The following is a 22,926-nucleotide window of genomic DNA, read 5'->3' on the forward strand; positions in this document are numbered from 1 at the left end:
TAAAGAATTCAAAAAGCTTTGTTCATGACAATGTTCCAGATGAATGTGTGACAAAAGAAACAACCATAAGTGACTAGATTTTTTCTCCATGTTTCTATTGTATAATGGAAAACAATGATATGTTTTAAAGGCTTTTATTGGCAAAATCATTTAATATATGCAACAAGTCCCTCCTTTTATTGAAATCAGTCTGCTTTTATAATCCAATCAGAATGATAGTTATTTCAAATGATTAGCACTTGTTCACACTCCCATGTGCTGCTGATATGGTTAGTGAATGATGTGAGCTGGTCATTTTGTGCCGGGGCCTAAAAACCTTTTTTCCAATAAAGCTTTTATTTTAAATGCATCTGCACAATAATCTAAGGATGGTGGTGATAGAATAGGGTTAACTATTCGCTATCTGTTGTCAGTTTGGGGGAAGTAGCCTACCCTACTTCTAACTGTGTCATATTTGACGGTGTCCGCAAGTCTGAGTATGTTTGCGCACAATAAATTGTGCAATGATGGGAACATCTAAGGGTGGTTCTTGTTGATACAGTTAGACACAGTCAAGTTACACACTTATAGTCCCATATGTTTGAGATGTTTCCCTGCTCCAGCACACCTGAATCAAATGACTAGTCGTTAATTTTTTAACCCTCTGCAGAGCTTGACACATTCATTGGAATCAGGTGTGTTGAAGCAGTGGAACGTCCACAAGCAGGACAGTGTTCCCTGAGACCAGGCTTGAAGACCACTTGATTTAAACATTTCCAAAGTGAGTAGCCTATAACCAAACAATGTCCACTCAATGAAAATGAAATTTACCATATGAACTATTCTTTATTCACTTATGATAATATAATAATCACAGATATGTACATCACAAAAGAAAAGTTCTACAGTAAGGGCTAACTGTACGAACACAGGAGTGACATTATATTAATTTCTATACTGAACAGTTGGACTATTGGGACCCTATATAAACCAATTACATAGATTGCATATCGGATTTCACACCAACACCTTCCCAGTGATCTTTTGACTTAAAAAATATAAAGTAAAATAAAATTTATCAGAACATAACATTTCATTCACAAATAAATATCTTCATAGATCTTCACCTGGTTGACTTAGTTTGTGTATATGTAATTGCAGATACTGTATAAGGTAGGCTATAAGGATATACATTTATTTATTCTGTGGAGGGGAGCTACATAGATTTTTTCCAGCTTTGTAAAAGCTGTATCTGCCAGTTTTAAGGAACTCGTTTCATCACAAAACATTATTATTCATGCTGGAAACTCATTGAATGCCCATTTCGATGTTCAAAATGTCCAAGTCCACTATCTTTTGGCAAGAGCACAGCGAGTCTTGTCAATGAACAATGTCAACACCGAGTACGCCAAAGAAATCATCACCATAGCCTCACACATTCAGCCATGACACTACAAGAAAACACTAACAATGATGCAAGGTAACATTTATGTCTGAAATGTCTGAAAGAAACACTGAAAGTTTTGTGTAACACTTAAGAACGGTTAAATAGATCATAGCACTACAGGTTCTGATAAATTCTGTTGCAAAGCAACAAAATCAACACAATACACTTGGTGCAAAGAGGACAAGGTAACTTTTTACTCGTTTTCGTTTTTCTTCTGATCAATCGGAATCATATGAGGAGGTCAAAGCACTTCCAACAAAGCACACTCAAATGTTGCCTTCGGTTACAGATCAACAAACAAACAAACAAAGAAGTGTCTCAATTCATAAAGGAGGGTAGACCTTACTATTCGCATCATGCTCATGTTATTTTTCGTTATGCTTTGAGTAGGTACTAGTGTTTGTCCACAATTTAATTTGTTGATTTGTCGTTTCCTTTATAGGGAGCCTTTGTATGCCTTGTGGACAAAGTCACAGACTTGTCAGCAGACAGTTATCCAGACGTTTGGAGGTTCCGGGTCTCTTGCCGCCTCCCCCCTGCATCCCCTTCCATGGGGCTTGGCCGGTTAATCCAAACGCTGTGTGAAGTTTTCTGGGAAGAGTCCTTTATGGGCATCAGCTCCAAGCTGTGACCATTCACTTTCCTTCATACCCGTCAGCCAACCAGCATCCTGGGAAACACACAACCAAATGGTTATTATTATTATGGATAAACTGATGACGCCAGGAAGAATACCAGGATGTCACTTATAGCAATCTTGAGTAAGTAGAAATAATGTGGAACATCATTTGATCATGTTTTTATAGATGCATGTTAACCCATCTACTGCACCTTAAAATATTACAATGCACATTCTAAATTGGGCAGAGTTTTTCAGATTTTTAATTAATTTTGTGTATGCGATTTGTTTGAGGCAAGTAAAACCAATATATTAAACTAACAGTATAACACTTTATTTTCTACCCAGATTATTAACAGTTTCCGTACCTGATCTTCTGCAAGAGCTGTGGGGACGACTAGAACGATGTCACCTTTCTTCAGTTCAAGCTCATCCGAGTTTGCTGCCTCAAAATCATGCAGTGTCTCTACCTGCAGGACACCAAGATATTGACTTGTAAGTAAAGTTGAGTGTGTCCAATCATTGCGTGTCTGCATGTGTGTGTGTGTCTAGGACTGAATGTGTGTTTGAGAGCAATGTATTTGCATCTATGAAGGAAGGGGTTCTATGTGTGTGTGTGTAAGTAATGTTAAACAGGTGTGGGTATGTTCCTGGAGAAAATCCATGTATCCTGGTATTTAGTATATGAGAAAGAGATTGAGGGTTAATGATTCAAAATCACAAGAAGGGCTGGGCTGACCTTATACATGAAGTCAATGGGAAATCCACCAGAGGAACTGATGTCTTTGGCTGGTTGGTTATCAGGTGCCACCCCATTGTCACTGATGGTTGTTGGGGAGATGATGTCACCGTCACGGTCATCGTCACCCTCGTTGCTAGAGGCGGGTTCAATCACCACAGATGGGATGGGCATCTTCTCCTAAGGTAGAAAGGAATGTAATTAACCCACCCAGTGATGCGCATCAACATTCTAAAACATCCATGTCCACATTTCATGCAGTTGGAAAAATCATGTGACTTCAGCATTGCCATTTTGGGTCTCTTGATCACATTTAAAATAATACCATCCCTCTCAAGGCAATGACTTCAGCGTCAGTCCTGAGCAATGGGCCTTGTGTTTGTATTTATTTATTTATTCATTTTGTAGACAGGTAATAAACCTGCTTGCGATGTACTCCACTTTGTCTCATATTGATGACCACAGTATGTTTTTTTTAAATCCTGCTATCCTTGATTCCGTAATGACCATTAATTGTAAATTACAAAACAATTGGGATCTCCAAACAATCCACTCATGGTCATGAATGGGAGGATGACAAGGAAAGGTTGCTCATACCTCCTCTGGCCCCACCTCTGCAGGACCCTCAGTGGTGGCCACAGGAGCCTCCTTAGGGTTCTCATCCACTGGCTCAGCCACTACGGTCTACAGATGTGGGAGCATAAGAACCAATGCTGGGACATGGCAGTCAACCAGGTCAAAGGTCATCTTGGTTCATTTAACAAGGACACTGTCGGTTTAGCACTGAGGCTAAAATGGGTTGGATCAGTTGAGGGGATTTGGTGGGGGTACAGTAAGACAACAGGTGGGAGGGTGGGATGGTTCAGTTTTTTTATTAAAACTGACCATGTGATAGGATTGGATGCCGGTTATTGTTTGGGGGTTATTGTTATGTACCCTGGTGTTTACACCCATGGATGGAGAATGGTACAATAATGGTTATTTCATTTTCATGATTAAATAGGAAAAAGGTTAGGTCTGAAAGAAACACTGAAACTGACCATCTATATAAAAGTTAGATGAGGGGGTGGCTTGGATGAGGGGATCACAAATGGAGAGGAAAACCTTCAACTGGCATCTCTCTGGTTAACTCAAGGATGAATGCAAACATCACTGAATTTACATTACAAAGCTACGATCCTACATGCAATATAATAGATTATTTGTTTTGTATTACATTTTCACGTAAATAAAAACATTAATCATATTGTCTGTAATCAGAATGTTCAAAGTATTTCGCACAATTCATTGCAGTTGATTGAAGAGATTGGAAAGAGCCTTAAACTCTCAAGTAATATGTTTGGGAGCAAAGCTAATGAATAATGGGTACACCCAACACCAAAGCAAGCAAGTATGATGACCAATGTGGAACAATATGTATATACATAAACTAACAACATAACATAAACTATCTCAAAAAAACATACATAAACTATCTCAAATATTACAGTATGAGCTAAGACAAACCCAATCCCACACCACACCTTGCATTGAAAAAACAAATGTAAATTCCAAAATAAATGTTAGTTGGTAGAGAAAGTTATTTACAAGAGTATAAATAACAAAATAAGAGGCAAGGCTGTCAAAGTTACATGTGTATTGTGCTTTAGTACAAAACACAATTTTGTAAGATATGTTACTGATGGAAGTATTAGATTAAACTCAAGCAGTAATAATCTGGTATCTTTTTAGCAGAAGTTAGCTCAATGTACCCTCAAAATGCTACTTGACACTCAGTTGACACCAAATGATATGATTTTAAGTACAATACTACTGACTTGAACAACAGTCATAAGCCTCTATAATACTGTACGTGATGGACATAAATAGAATTAAAACAAATGTCCTGACACTTACTGTAGTTTTTTACTGACCATGCCAAGAAAAAACATTGGGCCAACTAGTAATATTATTCTATTTATACAAGTTATACTGTAATTATACTAGTTTTAGACTAATAGAAGGCTCGTGATGTATATTCAAGATAAGTTGGATCAACTTATCAGATATTGCATCTAAAAGCTCTGTCAATTATGCCACAATGAGGATATAGAAATGTGATCTAAAATGAAAATGTGATCTAAAATTAAAACTATGTTATGCTTACCTGCATGCAAATAGTTTGTCAAATGAATACACAATGCAATGACAGATTTTGTAAAATGGTGTTTTGCAATATATGTGTTTCCTCTCCAAAAAAGTTAGATACATTTGATTCTTTGAAAGTACTTCTACATAGAAACAATTTACTCAATCCAAATGCCTACAGTACAGATGTCAGAAACGTAGATGTACTGTGAAAATTATGTTGTGTATTGGCATTAAAATGAATTGTATACTATGTTTGCAGAAAGTTTAATCAAAAGCAATTGAGACTTTCTAATACTCATTGACCATTATGATAAGCAGTCTGGTACAATATGATTGAACACAGTGGCATCATTAGGTAAAACATAAGAGAATTCCATTAACGTTCAGTTTAGTTACGTCCCCTGGGGAGATTATTTTTCATCAGCAAAGGTATTCTGAAGCTAGACATTCAAAACCAAAAAGAAGAATGTAAAATAAATTACACTTAGTGACTGAACTATTCAACTAAAGAAATTCCGAATATTTAGCAATTTGGGGATCGACATATGGTTCAAGTAATTAGTGCTAGTTCAGCCCCTTTGGACTGTGATTGTAATATATAGACAGTGTTTTGAAAGTACCACATTTCTAGAAAGTTCTCAATGACTGTTTTGTCCAATATGATGTGTAATCAGTAGGATTGATGAATGGGGAGCTGGAATAATTACCGGAGCCTCCTCCAGGGGGGCCTCCTTCCCTTCCTCCGGGTTGGCAACACATTCCTAAATACAGAACATTCTTTTTGAGTATATGGCTTTCAAAACATAACATTTTCAGACAATCCTATTTTCATCCAATTAACTAAAAGGCAAAACCATACACATTTATTTTACACTTACTTTCTCCACTTTCACACTAGTTCTGAGCCTAGTCATGCAATATTTTCAATTGCAAATGCTGATATAAAAAAAATACAATCAAAACATTCATAAGAAATGTTCATGAGTTCATATTTTAGTATAAGGTTTAAATAAAACTATTTAGCTTGATGTACCAAATGACAGTCTCTCAGTGGTGGTCCCAAATGAAAACTAATGTGGTACTCTCACAGGTTCTGAAGGCAAATGCATTGTTGGACCACCTTTTTGTTTCCTGTATAAAGTACAGCATGACTGCCCCGTGTCATTCAATTAAGCAGTATGGTAAAATGTTGATATTCACCATAATCAGTTTTTTATTTTTATTGATAATTTTTTTAATGAATTGTATGTCTGTAAGTTGTTGTTTGAGAGGGGCCTTGACATGGTAAGTTGGAGATTTAAGATGAGGACATCGTTTTTAAAATATATTTGTTTTTACTAATACAAAACACTTCAATCAAGTCCAATATAGTTTCTTTCCACTAGAGGCATAAATCATATTTACCAGCGGTACTTCCTCAATAGGGGGTGGTGTTTCAGCCTCTTCAGCAGGGAGGACCTACATGTAGAAAGGGGTTAGCTGAAGCCTATTGCTTTCAAAAGCTTGTTGTCAAACTGTTGATTTGAGGCCATTTGTTAGTGGACTGTTAATATTTAGGGTTGTAAGGACTGGGATTCAAGATGCCTTAAATATACTGTGTTCACAGTCAAGACGTTACAGTATGCCCAGATTTATACACATTTATGCAAAAACTGTGACTGTAATATTATGTTAAACGGCAAAGAACCCCTACTTTCAGCAGGGAAACAATGACATTTGGTGTGTTGACATAAGCTACTTAAGGCTTTAAGAAAACAAAAACAGAAATCTTTTATAAAACTATTATCCATTGCAACAGTCGCAACTTCATTGTCTTGAACAATTTCCACAGCAGTTCCACAGTAAAAAAAGAAAAAGAAAAAAAAAGAGAGAAAGTCCTGATACAGCATGCACCACCATCTAGTGCTGTACAACACATTATACCTTCTGCTTGGATGGTTCAGATCATAGGATGGTGCACTCATTGTTTGCTGAGGGCAACTTCATTAACACCCTGACAGGGATGGTGAAGCTCAGGCCAGTGTATGTTATTTTGTAATCTAATCAAACCTAAAACATCATTACACAAGCCACTTGTTTAGGACACTAGTTCTGAAGTGACACATAACTGTTCTACAAATACAAGTCATCTAAGTTTATAAATATAAATGTTCTGTACAATAAAGTTGTAAAGCCATACTGACGAAAACCAGGGGTATATACTTTAAATGCTCTCACACCTGCTCAGAGCCAAGAGTAGTAGATTGTGACAGGTGTTGCCACTACAACTGTTTGAATGTAACCACTTTTGTATTGCCAGCTGAATGTCATTAGCGGGGTTGAAGGCTCAAGCTACTAAATTAGGTAGACCTGACTTGCATGCAGTTTTGTCATTGACAGAACAAAACAGTACTGGGTTAATGTGGAAGGACAAAAGGGCAGATCTTAAACGTACCTCGACTGGTTCAGCCACCTCAGTGGCGGTAGGCTCATCAGGAGACTCAACAGGGGACTTTACCAAGAACGAGTTGAATAAAAAGGTTTTTTACTTATTATTCCAATGTTATGTATAAATAACAGCCAGCTATTTATAGAAAAGCGGTGGCCCTCATCTGTTTCGATCTAATGTGACCAAGTGAAAATGTTTAAGATAAGAACAGCCACCAAATCATTTGAAATCTGATGTCACAATCTGAGATGAGGGGTTCTTAACTTTTTATAAAGCTCTGTACTACTTTCTCAGGGAAATTGAACATATCACTTTGGGTACTAACAACAATAAACAGTAAAAAAGCTTATAAGAATAGATTGATGAGCCAAAAATGGGCTTCTAAGAAACATTAACAAAATATTAATGATGAATAAACTGAGGTGATGAAGATGAAGGTAATGATGACAACAAAAATGCTGCTGATGAGGATGGTGATGATGATGAGGATAATGATGATGCTGTTGTTGATGAGGATAATGATGCTGATGAGGATGGTGATGATGATGAGGATAATGATGATGCTGTTGTTGATGAGGATAATGATGCTGATGAGGATGGTGATGATGAGGATGATAAGGATGGTGATGATGATGCTGATGCTGATGAGGATGGTGATGATGAGGGTGGTGATGATGAGGGTGGTGAAGATAATGATGATACTGCTGCTGTTGATGAGGGTGGTGAAGATAATGATGATACTGCTGTTGGTGATGAGTATGATGAAGATAACGATGATGTTGCTGATTGTGACGATGAGAACTGCATTGCTAATCATGGCTTTTGTAAAGCCAATGATGATGAGCATGCTACAGAGAGACTACAAACTCTCACTTACAGCAGGCGTCTTCTCTTTAGGGGCGGTGGAACTCTTGGTTTCCTCAACCTCCTCAGTAGAGGCAGCAGGCTCCTGGCCCTCAGCTGCCTCAGGCCCTGCTTCTGGGGCTGCCTCTGGGACTGCCTCTGGGACTGTCTCTGGGACTGCCTCTGGGACTGCCTCTGGGGCTGCCTCTGTGACTGCCTCAGGGACTGCCTCTGCGACTGCCTCAGGCCCTGCCTCTGCCTCGCAGGCAGCTGCTCCCTCTACAGCCTCAGTGGCCACAGCTGTTATAGTGTCCACATCAGCCTCAGTGGCAGCGGTGGCAGGGACACCAGTGGACTCATTCTTTTAGCATACACAGGCAAGGAAAAGGCTTATCAACATTCATGCTTTTTTCTGAATAATATCTATTGAGATTTAGCTTTTATCATTAATTTATCATCACTTTTAACATGCTTTTTTTCTATTGACAAATGTATTAACTTTATGACCACATTTCTACACACTTTGAATTGTTGTGTCTAGAGTTTAGGGATGGAGGCGGGCTGGCAGTGTTAGACCACGCTGGCAGAATGTGCATATACCATACACATAAACTGAAATCCTCATAGCGGGCTAGTATACAGCAGAATAAGCCTGTCTTGAAAAGAAGCTGAGCTTTTACGTTTTGGGGATGCCCCCTAATTAGCGCATGTTTTGTGCATTGCTGGAAAATAAAACATTTTCTCAGTCAATCAGCCTCAAAAAAGGTTAAACAAAATGCATACATGGCATAGCTATTCAAAAAAGTATTATCTTGTCAAGGCAATGCATAGCTTTTAGATCTGGAAAAACCCTAGACATAAAAGCCGTAATAAAGAAAATGTCATGGGACCCCCCTCAGAGTGCAAGTACGTAATCCGTACATCAGTGCAAAATACATGTAATTTTTGGGACATTGAGAAAATAAATTACAAAAGAAAATGACAAAGTATAAAATAAAAAGGGATTACAATTGAACAATAGTACAACACTGTTAACACAAAAAAATGTGTCTTGCAAGTGTATTGCAAATGTATTTGTAATCTGTAATTAAAACCGTAAGACGTGTTGAGACTTTAAACTCACCATTTTATCAAAATCAGCAAAGAATGCTGGAGCACTGGAATCCTGATTATAAATACAAAGAGAGACAGGAAGAAATTGAGTTTAAAACGTTATTTAGTTAATTTTTTGAAATGAGTGTAACTAGATTTAGGGAAAATGTGACTAGGGACTAGTACATACTGTTCACCCACTAATTGAATATGGACTGTGATATGTTAGGGGTACTGTTTTAGGGTGATCTTTATCACTTATGCACAGACACTCCATAGCTTCGAATTATTATTTTTTTTTTATGAAGAAATGGATTTGATCCATCATAAATAAATGAAACTAAATGTGTGTCATTCTTCTGGTATCACTAAGAGACAGAGTACAGCAGTTGGAGATTATCTTGGAAATATCCTCAACTCTAAAGTACCCACATTCACCCACTATATTTCTGCTTCACTATGCCTCAATAATGGGCATTTGTTATAATTTGTTTTATAAGTCTTTCTATGACTACAGTAAATTAAATAAAGAACTGTGTTAAGGTAATTACCTGTGAAAATCCATTAAATGCATTGTTGGTCACCTAAATCAAATCAAATCATAGACATATTTAGCACTCAATGTTTTCTAAAAGATTGTACTGAAATGTGTTTCAACTGTGTAGAACCAGATGGGATGGCATTTACAAATGTGATAGTGTGGAACTGACAAGCAGACAAAGCAAGCAAGAGGAGAGAGAGAGAGGAGAAGAAGGGCTGGGGTTCTGTTGTGCTGCAGGATCCAGGTGGGGGTGCAGGACAGCTTTTTAACATCTCTACTATGGTCTATCTCTGGGCAGGAAAAAAGGAAAGGGGGTTTCTGTTTCATCTGGTCTACTCTTCTCTACTCTATGTAGAGGGAGGGAGGAAGTAGGTACCTCTTCCTTCTCTGTATCTATCTCTTGATACAACTTTCCGTATCTGCGGTTTGCCACCTCGTCTTCAGACAGGTCCGAATTCTCGGGCTCTTTGTGAGCTCTGGGGGTGCTTACTTCCTTCGCTGCTCCTTCGCTGCCTCCTGCACCAGGAAAGGCAAGAAAATCGCGCTGTCCATCTGAGAAGAATCCACTGCTGTCGCTAACTTCCTGCCAGGAGCCGGTGTTATTGATGGCACCTTCTGTTCCTGCTGAAGGTGTATTGCCAAAAGGGTCTGCTGCCCAACTTGTCCCACCTTCTGTGGTGGTTTCTGCAAAAGGATCTGTAGCAAAATCACCTGCTACCCCACTTCCCTCCTGAGTATTAGCAAAAGGGTCTGACTCAAACCCACCTCCCCCTTGAGTTTCTGCAAAGGGATCTGACTCAAACCCACCTCCCCCTTGAGTCTCTGCAAAGGGATCTGACTCAAACCCACCTGCCCCTTGAGTTTCTGCAAAGGGATCTGACTCAAACCCACCTGCCCCTTGAGTTTCTGCAAAGGGATCTGACTCAAACCCACTTCCCCCTTGAGTTTCTGCAAAGGGATCTGACTCAAACCCACCTCTCCCTTGAGTTTCTGCAAAGGGATCTGACTCAAACCCACCTCCCCCTTGAGTTTCTGCAAAGGGATCTGACTCAAATCCACTCATCCCATCCTTCCCAAGAGTTTCTGTGGAGGTATTTGGTTCAAATCCATCTCCATCATGGGTCTCCAACCCCTCCAACCCCCCAGAGGTATTGAAAAAGGAGTCAGATCCTATGACTTTTTCTCTGGACAAGCTATCTTCTACAAGCACTCCTGTGTGTTTAAATGGGTCTTTGTCTACACTGAACAGGTTGGTGCTGTTAAAAGATTCAGCTGCACTCTGGGAGTGTTCAGGTACACTTGTTATTTCTGTTTCTGCTGGCTGTATTGAGGCTTGATCTGTTGTTTGGGCCCAGTCCGGTGCAAAGGCATCATTGCCAAATTGGCTTTCCTGAGCATGCTCGTTTTGGTCAGTCAGATCACCTGAAGCCCAATCAGCAAAACCTCCTTGGGCAGAGGTACTGTCCTGATCTGCCAAGGCATCAGCGGGTGCAGGTTCATCGTCAGCGCTGGCCCATCCATCACCATGGCCTATTCCATCGCCCCACTCCTGTGCTGTCTCATATTCAGAGCCTGAACCATCTAGGTCTGCCAGGCCAGATAGTCCCTTCTCTGGTGTGGAGCCATCTCTTCCTCCCTGTGTCAGGTACAAGCCATGCTCACTGCCCTCTGTGGTATCTTCAATCTCCTGGTCATGCTCGTTGGTGATACGAAGCCCCGGCGTGGATTTGCGGCGATCCCCCCAGCCTGCCTCTTCCGCCCCTGGATCAGCCCATCCTTCTTCTAAACCTGCCTCCCATCCCCTCGGCCCTACCTCTGATGGCTTCTGTCCTGATTCCTGCATGGCCTGGCCACCCTCCTCTCCAGATAAATCACAGTTGGGGTTAGGTTGGGGGTTTGGGTCCCAGCCGCTAACCTCATCTCCAGATGCTGCCTCGCTCTCCTGTGGCTGTGCTGCTACCGCTGTCTCCCCTGTGTCCCCGCCCCAGCCGTCTGCCTGGTGCCAGCTCTGGGCCCCATCCTGGGCCTCTTCTTGCCCTGCAGTAGGAGCTTCACGAGCTGCAGCTTCAGCAGCCGCAGGAACAGAGTCTCCGTTCTCTGGAGAGGGGCCAAAGTCTGCAGCCCAGTCTGCAACGAAGCCAGAGTCTCCACCCTGCTCAGGGAATGCGGGGAACCCAGGGTTAAAGTCAGTAGTGCTTGCGGGATCACTACCAACGCCTTTCTCCTCAGCACCCACAGTACTCACAGACCCAGAGTCCGGCTGGAAAGCCAGTGGATGGAAATTAGGTAAAAAAAGAAATGGAAAGAGTGTTTATCGTGAAAGAACAGAAAGAGTGACAGAGGTGCATAGTGATCAAGTGATACAGAGTTCTGACTTAATGATGGAGTGGTCTGTGGAGTGTACAAAACAGATCTGGATTGTGATACAAAAAGAGCATGAAAAACATTTATATGTTGTGTGATAACATCGACTCATTAAGACATTAAGGATTATCACAAGCAAAACAATGTTCTAACATTCTCTTGTTGACTGTGATTGACAAAAGTAACTTTACATAATTTAAAACTTGGCATTGACTCATTACTTACAGGCTGTGCAGGTTCAACATTTGCCTAGAAAACACAAAAAAGCAGAGCCTCAAATAAGATTAATCAACATGACAATAAACGCCCAAACAAAGATTATTAGCAATAATTATCCATTTGAAGGAAAAGAGAGCATCAAACCAGTCAGGACACTGTACTCTAAATGCCTTAGTGGAATGTGTATTGCTCATTATCTATCCATGTGAGGAACAAAAGTTATACATGCGTAAATAGATTATTTGTGTACTTACCGTCCACATGTCCCAGGGTAATGCCTGTGTGAGAGAAGCACAAGATTAGACTACAACAGAATATTTAAGTACAGAATAGAACCATAGCAAACTTGCAGGTCTTGGTATACAAGTTGCGCTCACTGTATGTTATATAAATGGTTTTAAATGAAATAATGTGACCATGATCAATGGCTATTATTATCAAATATATGTTGCATTTTGGCTATTATCTTAGATCTTATTTGCCAAACCTGTCCCGCTGGTGACACAGGCTGCCCCATGGGAGTGTTTGGGGTGAAGGGATCAAAGTCCATATCCATGAGAGATTCACCTGGTCTCTCGTTGGGCTGCAAACATGAAGATATGAGAAGAACATCAGTGTTGAGACAAAAATCCACCAAATACACTCGTGTAAAAAATCCCTTCTGTGTGCTACATAAATAGTGATCTTCTTTAAGTGATGACATGTTGTGGAAGGTAGGTTTTGGGGTATCGACAGATGTTGATGGGAGTTCCAAAATGTGTGTTTACCGGATGCGTTTGTGTCAAGATACGGCAGTGTATGTCTACAGTTGGTGACTGCCCCTATAGCTAGTGAGTGAGTTAAAGCTAGAGAGGCTCTGAGGATTGACACAGACCAGTGATGGCGACATTGCAGGCGGTGGTAGAAATTCGTCGCCGAACAGGTTGATGATCTGCTCCTGGTGCAGCTCCTTGGTGGGCGTGACCTTTGGTGGTGGGGGTACCGGTGGCCCCTTTCTCAGCTGAAGAGGTGGGGGTAGAAACGGAGAGATTCAGTTGGTGGTGGATGCAGTATATTGTTGGGTTGAAAACACCCCCCAATGGCTGATGTCACTTCATCAGGACTGAGACATTTTGTGTTCCATTTTTGATGGTAGAACACAACGCTGAAACAATTTGATTATGAGAAGGATTAGGCGGGGGATGAAACGAGGTCAAAGGTTAGGATGGATTTGAACATAAATTGGAGGCTGACAATAAGATTTTCTCATAATCCCAGAAACAATATAACATATGCACTGGGTAGACAAAACTTACAGACAGACATAAAGTATTGGTAAACTTGAGGAGGGATTGGGAGGATGCAATTTTCTGACGGGTAGGAAACACCATTGCTCAGGCCTGTAGTCCTTGTTGTTCATAATGGACTACAGTTAACAACATATATTCATATGTATGTTAAATGAGCATTTTACACAATTTACTATGAAAACTACTTTCCTTCGATTGTTTCTGTATCGCCCGGAGGTATGACCATACCGTAGTGATACAGCTGTCTACCATACCCCACAATGCAGTTAGGAAACAACTATGGATGGGTATGTACAAATTGTTAGCAACCTATGCTAACATACAACTAATCAAGTTTCTAAAAGCAGAATGTAACATGGTTACTTACCATGGCACAACACAAGTAATGTGAAAGAAGGGAAAGATAAAGCCATATCATGTCAACAGGAATTCAAACTAAAATGGCTCTAACTAAAATGTATAATATCTGTATCATATTGCGATAAGGAATATACAGTATATTGAAAGAAAGATTGACATTTAGATTGGTCTTGTATACAGTATATGGAAAAGTATTTTAAGAAGGTGACAAGAAGAAACCAAACACTGGGCTTTTTGTTCTGGTGGGGTCATTAGTAAAACATTTCTGGGAGAGAACAGGGATTCTACCAGAATAGAAGGCAGTGCTAAACCAAATCAGAGAAAAGGTGCCGTCGAACATACACAATCCATCCCAGAAGAAATACTGGACTCTATCACTCAATTTTTTCTTTATCCTTTTTTGAAAGCTAATACAAAAACCTTTGAGACAGGATATGACATAGGAGCTAAGCAGCTGGTTATCCATCTGCCTTTTCTACTTGGGTGAATTAGACCATTATTATATAATAAAATAAAATCATTACATGAATAGACCATTATTACATTACATTATTACATCAATAACTTCTATCTCACTATTTTCAGAACTAAACTCAAAATACTGCTTCACATTTAAAACATTGAATTTTGTGTAGTTATTAACCAAAAGGAACATTTTGGAAAATACAAATAAAAAGACAAAATTCCAGACAGGAGGTTTAGAAAATTCTCTTTTTAGCTAAGATTCACATAAATTGACAGATGCATTGATGCTATAAATGATCTCCAAGTTCCAGAACACAAGTGTCAAGTAACAAATGGTTATGTGTATATTTTGCTAACCGAGGAACACACCACTGTCTGTAAAGTTGACTGTTTTATGAATCAATGAAAGCTAAAGTATGACGAAGCTCCATGGATGTCTGCTCTCCTGACCTGGTCCTCACTTCATACGGCTGACTGTGAAGTTACTTTGGATACTGGGTTTAACAATGGAATATGTTGGGTGTACCTGTGATGGTGATTTGGGCCTTGGTGGACCAGGAGAAACAGGCCTTAGAGAGTGGTTCGGACTTGCTACTGGGCTGTCAGGTGGACTATCATCACTTGGGGGTGATGGAGTCCTTGCAAGACGCAAAGGTCCCGAATCACTGTAGAAAAAAGTATATTGATTAAAGCTTCACAAATAGTCTTGACAATATATATTTTTATTATAAATTGGAGATTACACCTATTTGAGACAGAAGAGCCAATGTACAAGTTTCAATTTACAGGTTGACCTGTGTTGTTCATACTATTAACAAAACAGAAATATTTTTTTCTATGAAGAATTGTTAAGATAATAATTCAAAGAGAGCAAGGCCGTAGCCATGGAGTCAACATTGGGGGGAAGAATTCAATTTTTTATGATAATTTTGGACAGTGTGCGTGGTTGCCTGTCTAGCGTAGAACATATATATTTTTACATCAATATATTGGGGGACACATTTTGACCAGATTCGAATATTGGGGGGGATGTGGCCCATTCAAAATTTCTGCATACCAGCTGTCAATATGATCGATCCCAGAGACAGTGTGTGCATGGAAACTGAAAGTTATCTGACCCTAGGCATAACCATATAATTCACTCAACACAGAAACACATTTATTGCACCTCTAGTATGATAACGGTCAGCCTAGTCGGTTTGTTTACGTAAGCCTAGTGTCATCTATAAGTCATGTGAGGAGGGGGTTCTCTGCTGGCAAGGAGTGCTAGTACCAGTATTTTCAGAATATAATGTTCCATTCAAAATTTCTCAGACAGGAATTTGCAACTGAAATACATCTTTAGCACAAAAACTTGATTAAAATCTAATCTAATCAAATCTATTATATAACGACTAGAATTGACTAAAACTAGGCTACATCTAAAATTGCTGCCAAACCTAACATTTCGTTACATTCCAAATCTCAACCCTTCCACCCCACATACTAATGAAAAGTCAGTTTACCCAACTGTTCAAAAAGGATTGGATAAGTGTAAGCAACATGGATGTCCAGTAGTGTCCATCATATAAAACGTACACCAATCAAATGAATTGCATAAAGAACCAATAAAAGCACTTTGTGAGGAAAGGAGTTGAGAATTGGAACAAACCATGCGTCTATAAACCCAAAAGTCTGGCTAGCCACTTACCGTTTCCCTCTATCAACATAGGCAAATGCACAGAAAAGATAGAGCCATACAGGTCAAAAGAAAAACATTAAGGCTCACATATGACATACTGAGTAACTAACTATTTTACTTAATTTCCAGTAAATTAATGAAAAAGAAAGGTTGCATGCAAGCGTAAATGAACAAGGAACAAACGAATAACTGAGCTCACCTTGGAGCTCCCTGAATGGTGAACATTTTGTCAGAATGCTGCTCTCCAAGTTTGGTCATCACTTCATACAGCTGTTTGCAGAGCTAAACCCGATTTATATAGAAAGAGAGAGTCAGAGTAGATTAGTTTAAAAAAAGACTTGCAAATCTATTGGTGTCCCTTTCCCCTTTGAAGGAAACAATTTGATCTCAAGTACTAAGGAACTGTTTTCAAGATGTTTCTTGAAAACATTGTTATATACAGGACTTGTAAAAGCGCTGGCCTCAGACTAGGGCGTCAGAACATTCCCTGAAAGCTTTTTCAACCCTACTGTCTCAAAGGGCAGATAAGTGACCAACATTAAATCAATGTTTATGCTGCAATATGAGCAATTTTGACAACAAAAATGCTGAACTACGGAATTTCCATACATTTCACATTTAGGATGAACAAATTTGAGATACTGAGGAGTACTATACTAAAAACATTCCACATGTTGTTTACATTCCACAGAGAGAGACTTAACATTAGCACCCATCACATAACCAAAATAGCCTAAATATATAACTCACTAAGGAGATTTCCCGATGGAATTTGGCCTCAATGTGTGTCACACTCTTGAACGTGTTCACATAGAATCCAACTCGGCTGAAAGACGACAAAAAAAAGAGCAAAGACAAGTTATTTGTTTTACTTGATCTATTCCACAACTTCACATGATGAACCATGCTTAATGTATATTTTAATATGACAAAAGTACAACTGTATTCCAAAAATATTTAGATAAAATAATAGAAATATCTTAATTCTAAAATGACAACCCCCCAAAATACTGTTTATTTAAGCAATTATTCATGACATGCCGGCAATGAATCAATCCGATTGATCTGATTAGTGTGCTGGAGGCCATTCCCATTTTGTTTATACATACAGTAAATATAATAAACAATATGACCTTTTAAATGAAACACACAGAAGCCGGTATCATTGACTCAAATGTCTTAAACCGATAGAAATGCAGTATGGCTCAGCATGTTGATTTTCTGCTGAAGGATGTCTGACATTATAACAATGACATGCCTAAATATAAACCACTACTGCTTGGCCCATCTATGAGCAGAGCAGTGCTAGTGGGCATAACAGGGAGAGGAGGCCTCTAATTGGACGGATTACATAATGGAGGCTGCCAGCCTTCCCCTCCAGTGAACAGCGAGTGTGGCTTTCTGCTGTGAACATGGCAGAGGAACACACGCATGCACATAGCTGTATCACGCTTTGTTCAACATCACAGGAATATTTTCCTCCTATGGCTTGTGAGAAATGGTTATCACATGTCTCACACACCACAAATCACACATGGAACAATGTACAGTATAAGTACTTTTTACTATCTATCTATACATACATCATATTGTCAAAGCAAAAAAAAAAGATTTTAATCTTTGCTAATTTATGGAAAATAACATAAAGCAATCTCATTAGCATATGTATTCATCCCCTTGATAAGCATCAGCATCTCCCAACTCTTGGTATCTTATTAGCTGTCCCTACTCCAAGCTGATACCACATACAGCTTTGAACTACACTCTACTCTTAATTACTCTACTCAAATTGTATTGAATTATTAGTCTATATACCTTAGTATCCCTTACTGTAGGTACAGTGATCTTTAGTGTACCTACACAAGCTCAGTGGAAGAACTGTGATAGTAGGATGCTGGTTTGTTATCTCAGACCGTTGACAACATTCTGTCTCTCAGTAAATTAAGTATAAAGCATAAAGCCACAAAAAATGTTTATTGAAAATGTTTGTTTTTAACTAAGACTTAAATGGAACATAAAGTATATTGAAGATAATTGATTTAATCATCTTTTTTCTTCTATGTCTGTCATTTCCCCCAGTTTGTCCCAATTTCAAATCATCACTTGTATCCCGACCAGTGGCAGAGCTTGCCTCTCAAACACATGGGACAATTAAGAAAATTAAGTTTTAAATATCCTCATGTATACAAATATACAAAAAAAAAAAAAAAAAGCACAAAACAAAGGCACAGCATTGAATTGAAAAGCATAGAACTGCTGTGACGCTGCAGAACTACCTATGTTAACCAGCAACATATGATATGCTAAAGCATCGCAATTCAGAAGCGCCAGAGAAGTCATGAAGGAAGTAATATATGCAAGTACCACTGTATAAACCATGTGTCACCGGCAGCTTACCTGTCCCAAAGAGTGGGCAGCTCATCCTGTAAACCGACATTTAGCTCATCAAACACCTTCTGGGCCTTTTTCAACTCATCTTCTGCCTGAAAAATAAAAATAAAAGATATATAGTGTACTGGTGGCATTGAGAGAGAAAAAAACTTTTGACAATTTGTATATTTACAAATGTGTAGGCCTACAATTGCAATTTAATTGTATTGTATTACATGTATTAAGCATGTATGTACCACACCATACCTTCACGATCTTCCGGTCATTTCTCATGGTTGATGCCTGAAGGGTCTCTAGATGGTGCCGTGCACTGTCATAGTCAATCAGCTTTCTGCTTCTTTTTGCAACACGGATCTGACAGTAAAAATATTACATGGCATCATCATATTACCACTCATTTTTCTTACAGGTTTCTAAGCATTGAGCTAACGGGCTTTCAGAAGATTTGTTCTCTCCACATGTTTGCAGAAGATATTTTAATAGCTAATTCACTCCTTTCCCAAATTATTGTGCTCTCATCAAAATGTCTAGCTAAGGACTAACATTTCCACATTCATAAATTTGCACATGAAAATGCATATATGAACAGCAAACAATTTGTATCATACACATTAATACGCACAGCCTATGTGTTTACATACCAGTGTCAACAAGTTCACACAAGGGAACATTCAGCACAAATATACCTTAAGATCAGGGAACTGTTGGAGGTAGTTGTCCAATGTGATAATTGTCGAGTCCACTAGCTTTTGATGAAAGTCCTCCCACAAGGCATCACAGTCCTAAAAGAAAAGTCACATTCTGAACAAAAACAAGGTACATTTGAGGGAGAAAGGAAAAGACCTATAGCCCGACAGCAAATAAGCATATACAACTGTGTGTGAGTGTTTTTTCTCTGCCTCATTGTATTCCTTTTAGCTGTCTGAAGACTAAAGTGGATGTAAGATATATAATGGAACCCTTTGCAACAAAATGTCTTTCTCTGAGTCTATATCAACAATCAATATGATCATTCCCATGTTACATGAAAATCCCAGGATGGCAATAACAGAGGCTTGTCACAGATTATTGGTCTACAGCTTTCATTGCCAACAATGTGAGTTAAATAGTTTGAATGTCTGTCAGCAAAGTTGTGGGTTAACTGTAACATGGCTATTTATCATACATACTTCATATAGTATAGACTTCATATAATCTTGTCTAATACAATGATTTTTTTTATTTCTGGATGTTTCTGATGCTCCTCTGTCATACAAATTACAGGTAAGATTGTGCATTAAATTGATTTTGTAAGGATAAGGTATACTCCAACAAACAGCAGTCGCACAATTAAAGGGGCATCACTTTGGTTTCAAGCGCAGCATTGCATCTGTCATTTACCTAATTAGTGTACTCAGAAATCATGTAGATTAGACATGGCTACAATATATATAGGGTTGCGCAACAGTAAGTTCACTGTCTGACAGTGCAACACACCGTTTGAGTAATGTACTGCTGTCTCAAAGATGCACCCTTGTGGTTAAAAATTCTGTCGCAACATTGTTGGTGAAAATGCTAGGTCCCTTCCCCACCATTGTACACTGTTGTTGAAAGAATGGCATGAAGGCTAATGGTATGTAATTTAATGGCAATTTTAGTATTCTGCAGTTCATCTTTGTTGTTTCTATAGTTTTACAGCTAAAAGCTACAAAACAAGATCTAGCAAGCTGCTGACCTTCAGTTCCCAAGGGCTCTAGTGAGCTGACAAAGAAGCTTTCTATTGTGGTGTTACTACAACTTTGAACATCAAATCAATTGTTTAGCCTTTTTTTTACAAGCAATGTCGCAGAGGGCTTCACATATGTCGTTAGAACTTCCCCTAAACCAACCTGAATACAATACAGCCCTCCTCTGGCTGGAGGTGCTGCTACTATAAAGGGAGTTAAGTATCTCATAATAGTAAAGTGGACTGTAAATGCTTTTAGAATGCTGGCTGTATAGAAAATGTGATGGATGGTATTTTGTCCCTGTGTGTTGTATAGTAGCTTGTGTTTATGCTGGCCAGGTTCCCCATTGAAAAACGTGTTGATAAATTAAATGTGTTTCAATAAAAACACATTGTGGTAGGAGGTGGTGGGAGAATACTGGACATAAGAAACTCACCTTCCCTATGGTCATGACATCATCCTTCCCATGCCAATCTGGCTCGTAGACTTCGTGTAGTGACTCTGTCAAGTTTATTGAAGCCTGTTGCATTGCTATGGGACACAATAACTATTAGGGATACGTTCAAGCAAATGTCAATTCCAATGAATAATAATACGAATAAGAAGCACTAGGGCTCAGGTTAAATTAAATGTCATATTCAGATTTGTTATATTTCATTTTCACAGCATAGTTCATGTTAACTTTGCTCCTAGTGACAAGCCCATGATACCAAGTTGAATCATGGCTCAGACCAGAGGCTGTAGCTGTCTGGTGTCCACAAGTAATCTGTTCTCTTAACAGGATGGGTAAGGCATTTTGGCCACTGTCTCAGCCAAGAGATGTACACCAGGTGACTTGAGTGCTCCCTGGCAGCTAATGCAGCCCCATCACTGTCCTGTCGTCTGACAACACTCAACCCCGAATAACGGGGAGAAGTGTGGCAATAAGACTTAACACCTCCTGAAACCTTCTTTGGCTCTTCTGCCCATTCAGAGATGACTTTGTATAGACCGGAATGTGAAAAGTTGCTTGTAACCATTCAGTCTGACAACCAAACTCAACCTGAAGCCCTGTGCCTTTTTTTGCACCGGGAAATGGTGTGAATAGAGCACCTTCTCCTGTTACTTCACCAGGACTATGGTGACCACCTCCTTATTCAGGAGCTGTGCTCCCTCTACACGCTCAACAGTCGCCATTAAACATGACACAGCCCAAAGCTGGGAAGTGTTCTAAAATGAGAGGAAACCTTTAGGTGCACAGGTGGCGCTGGCCTTTGTGTGAGACAGGAGGACCCTAGTCAACAACTGGGCGAGGAACACCCGCAGAGATCAATGCTGTTGATTGCTGCTGCTGTTTAAACCACCAGGACGATCATTAGCTAGTTGATCAGTTTCCCTGGGGCAGTTCTCCCTGGGAGAAATGAACCCTGTAAACGGTGCATCCTCGATGGTAGAAGCAAACTGGGTGGGCCGCCATACTGTTTCAGAGCCTGCTGGGCTCGCAGAAATACAGTCTATGGGTATCCGCATGCAGCGATTGTGTTAATTACACTTATTGATTTGTTTTCGGGAGGGAGCACAGACATGTTAAATGGTGTCAGTGCAGCTGTAAACTGGTGGTAGGCATGTGGACTTTCTCCAAGGTTCTTTAGATCTAGCTCCAGTCTTGTCATTTTTGGGGTGATAGAACGACGGACTACGTAGGATCTCATACATAGATGAACGTTCTCAGGCTGTGCTGGCTAGGCAACAAGTCTGTGTTGTCCTACACCACTAGAAGCACAGTAAGGATGTAAAATCCTCTGATGATACTCACCTTTCACAGCTGTCAAGTACGCCCTCATTTCCCTCTGCAGTCGGGAGCCCTCTGACTGTGGGGAGATCAAAGAATCACATTTACAAATTAGATTCTCAAACACAGAATTTGTTGACTTAACACCTTAACACATTATTCAAATGTGTATTTCATGTGTACCAAATAATACTTGTAATACAAATAATAATACCAAGCGCAAATCCTTCATTAGTCCTTTCCATTGGCGTGAACGTAAAAAAAAAACGACATTGTCTACAATTCTGCACCTACCTTTAAATGGCATTAGTTAAACCTCATTGCCTTCTGAAAGATGCTTGTATCTATATAGTGAGTAATACAAATCTGACCCTAAGGCTGCATGCCCACTTATAAGCATTACTTTTTTACATTACCTCCTGTCTCTTGAAGTTCTGGACACATTGTTCAAACTGTTCATCTTTTGTCTCGTCCGCTTTACCCAATTTCTGCAGCACCTACAATTATAAAGAAACAATTTGGTTAGGATTGATGTCAGTTAATCACAAGGTTTAGTGTACCAATTTTTTAAGGGATGTCACACATTAAAAAAACAGAAATTGTCCTGTTTTACTACAATTCTGCCATTGTGGTGGTCAATGTCAGCAAAGGCTTTCAGATATTTGTGGGACACCGTACTCTCTCATTCTGCTTTGGCTAATTACATGATGAACTGCTAAGTCCCGAAGCAGCACCTGTATGAGGTTAAATCCATCAAAACTACCACTTGCTATAGTTTAATAAACAGCAGCTAGCCTGAGAATGTCTGTTTACCAAATCATTGTTATTGGCAACTGGATATAGCACATAGCTGGTAGCTTTT

The 22,926-nt window shown here is 39.4% G+C and overlaps 1 protein-coding gene across 1 annotated transcript in view; it reads right to left on the bottom strand.

Moving 5' to 3' along the window:
• Positions 1-869: 869 nt before the first annotated feature.
• The window catches only part of amph (amphiphysin), a 28,081-nt gene continuing 6,024 nt past the window's right edge, over positions 870-22,926 (bottom strand). The window contains exons 2-25 of the mRNA XM_084707474.1: positions 22,481-22,561; positions 22,089-22,143; positions 20,730-20,824; positions 19,274-19,369; positions 18,834-18,941; positions 18,594-18,679; positions 16,947-17,022; positions 16,396-16,478; positions 15,042-15,180; positions 13,276-13,401; positions 12,889-12,984; positions 12,656-12,679; positions 12,408-12,431; positions 10,195-12,078; positions 9,829-9,861; positions 9,309-9,350; positions 8,220-8,546; positions 7,349-7,405; positions 6,319-6,372; positions 5,622-5,675; positions 3,382-3,468; positions 2,785-2,964; positions 2,414-2,515; positions 870-2,096 (exon numbers count right to left, since the gene is read on the bottom strand). Of these exons, the coding sequence (XP_084563600.1) occupies positions 1,992-2,096; positions 2,414-2,515; positions 2,785-2,964; positions 3,382-3,468; positions 5,622-5,675; positions 6,319-6,372; positions 7,349-7,405; positions 8,220-8,546; positions 9,309-9,350; positions 9,829-9,861; positions 10,195-12,078; positions 12,408-12,431; positions 12,656-12,679; positions 12,889-12,984; positions 13,276-13,401; positions 15,042-15,180; positions 16,396-16,478; positions 16,947-17,022; positions 18,594-18,679; positions 18,834-18,941; positions 19,274-19,369; positions 20,730-20,824; positions 22,089-22,143; positions 22,481-22,561 (4,014 nt within the window). The 3' untranslated portion in view covers positions 870-1,991. The remainder of the gene's footprint in view (positions 2,097-2,413; positions 2,516-2,784; positions 2,965-3,381; positions 3,469-5,621; positions 5,676-6,318; positions 6,373-7,348; positions 7,406-8,219; positions 8,547-9,308; positions 9,351-9,828; positions 9,862-10,194; positions 12,079-12,407; positions 12,432-12,655; positions 12,680-12,888; positions 12,985-13,275; positions 13,402-15,041; positions 15,181-16,395; positions 16,479-16,946; positions 17,023-18,593; positions 18,680-18,833; positions 18,942-19,273; positions 19,370-20,729; positions 20,825-22,088; positions 22,144-22,480; positions 22,562-22,926) is intronic.

The sequence above is a fragment of the Hypomesus nipponensis genome, chromosome 10, assembly GCF_054491055.1.
Source record: "Hypomesus nipponensis isolate SF chromosome 10, ASM5449105v1, whole genome shotgun sequence".
Lineage (NCBI taxonomy): Eukaryota > Metazoa > Chordata > Actinopteri > Osmeriformes > Osmeridae > Hypomesus > Hypomesus nipponensis.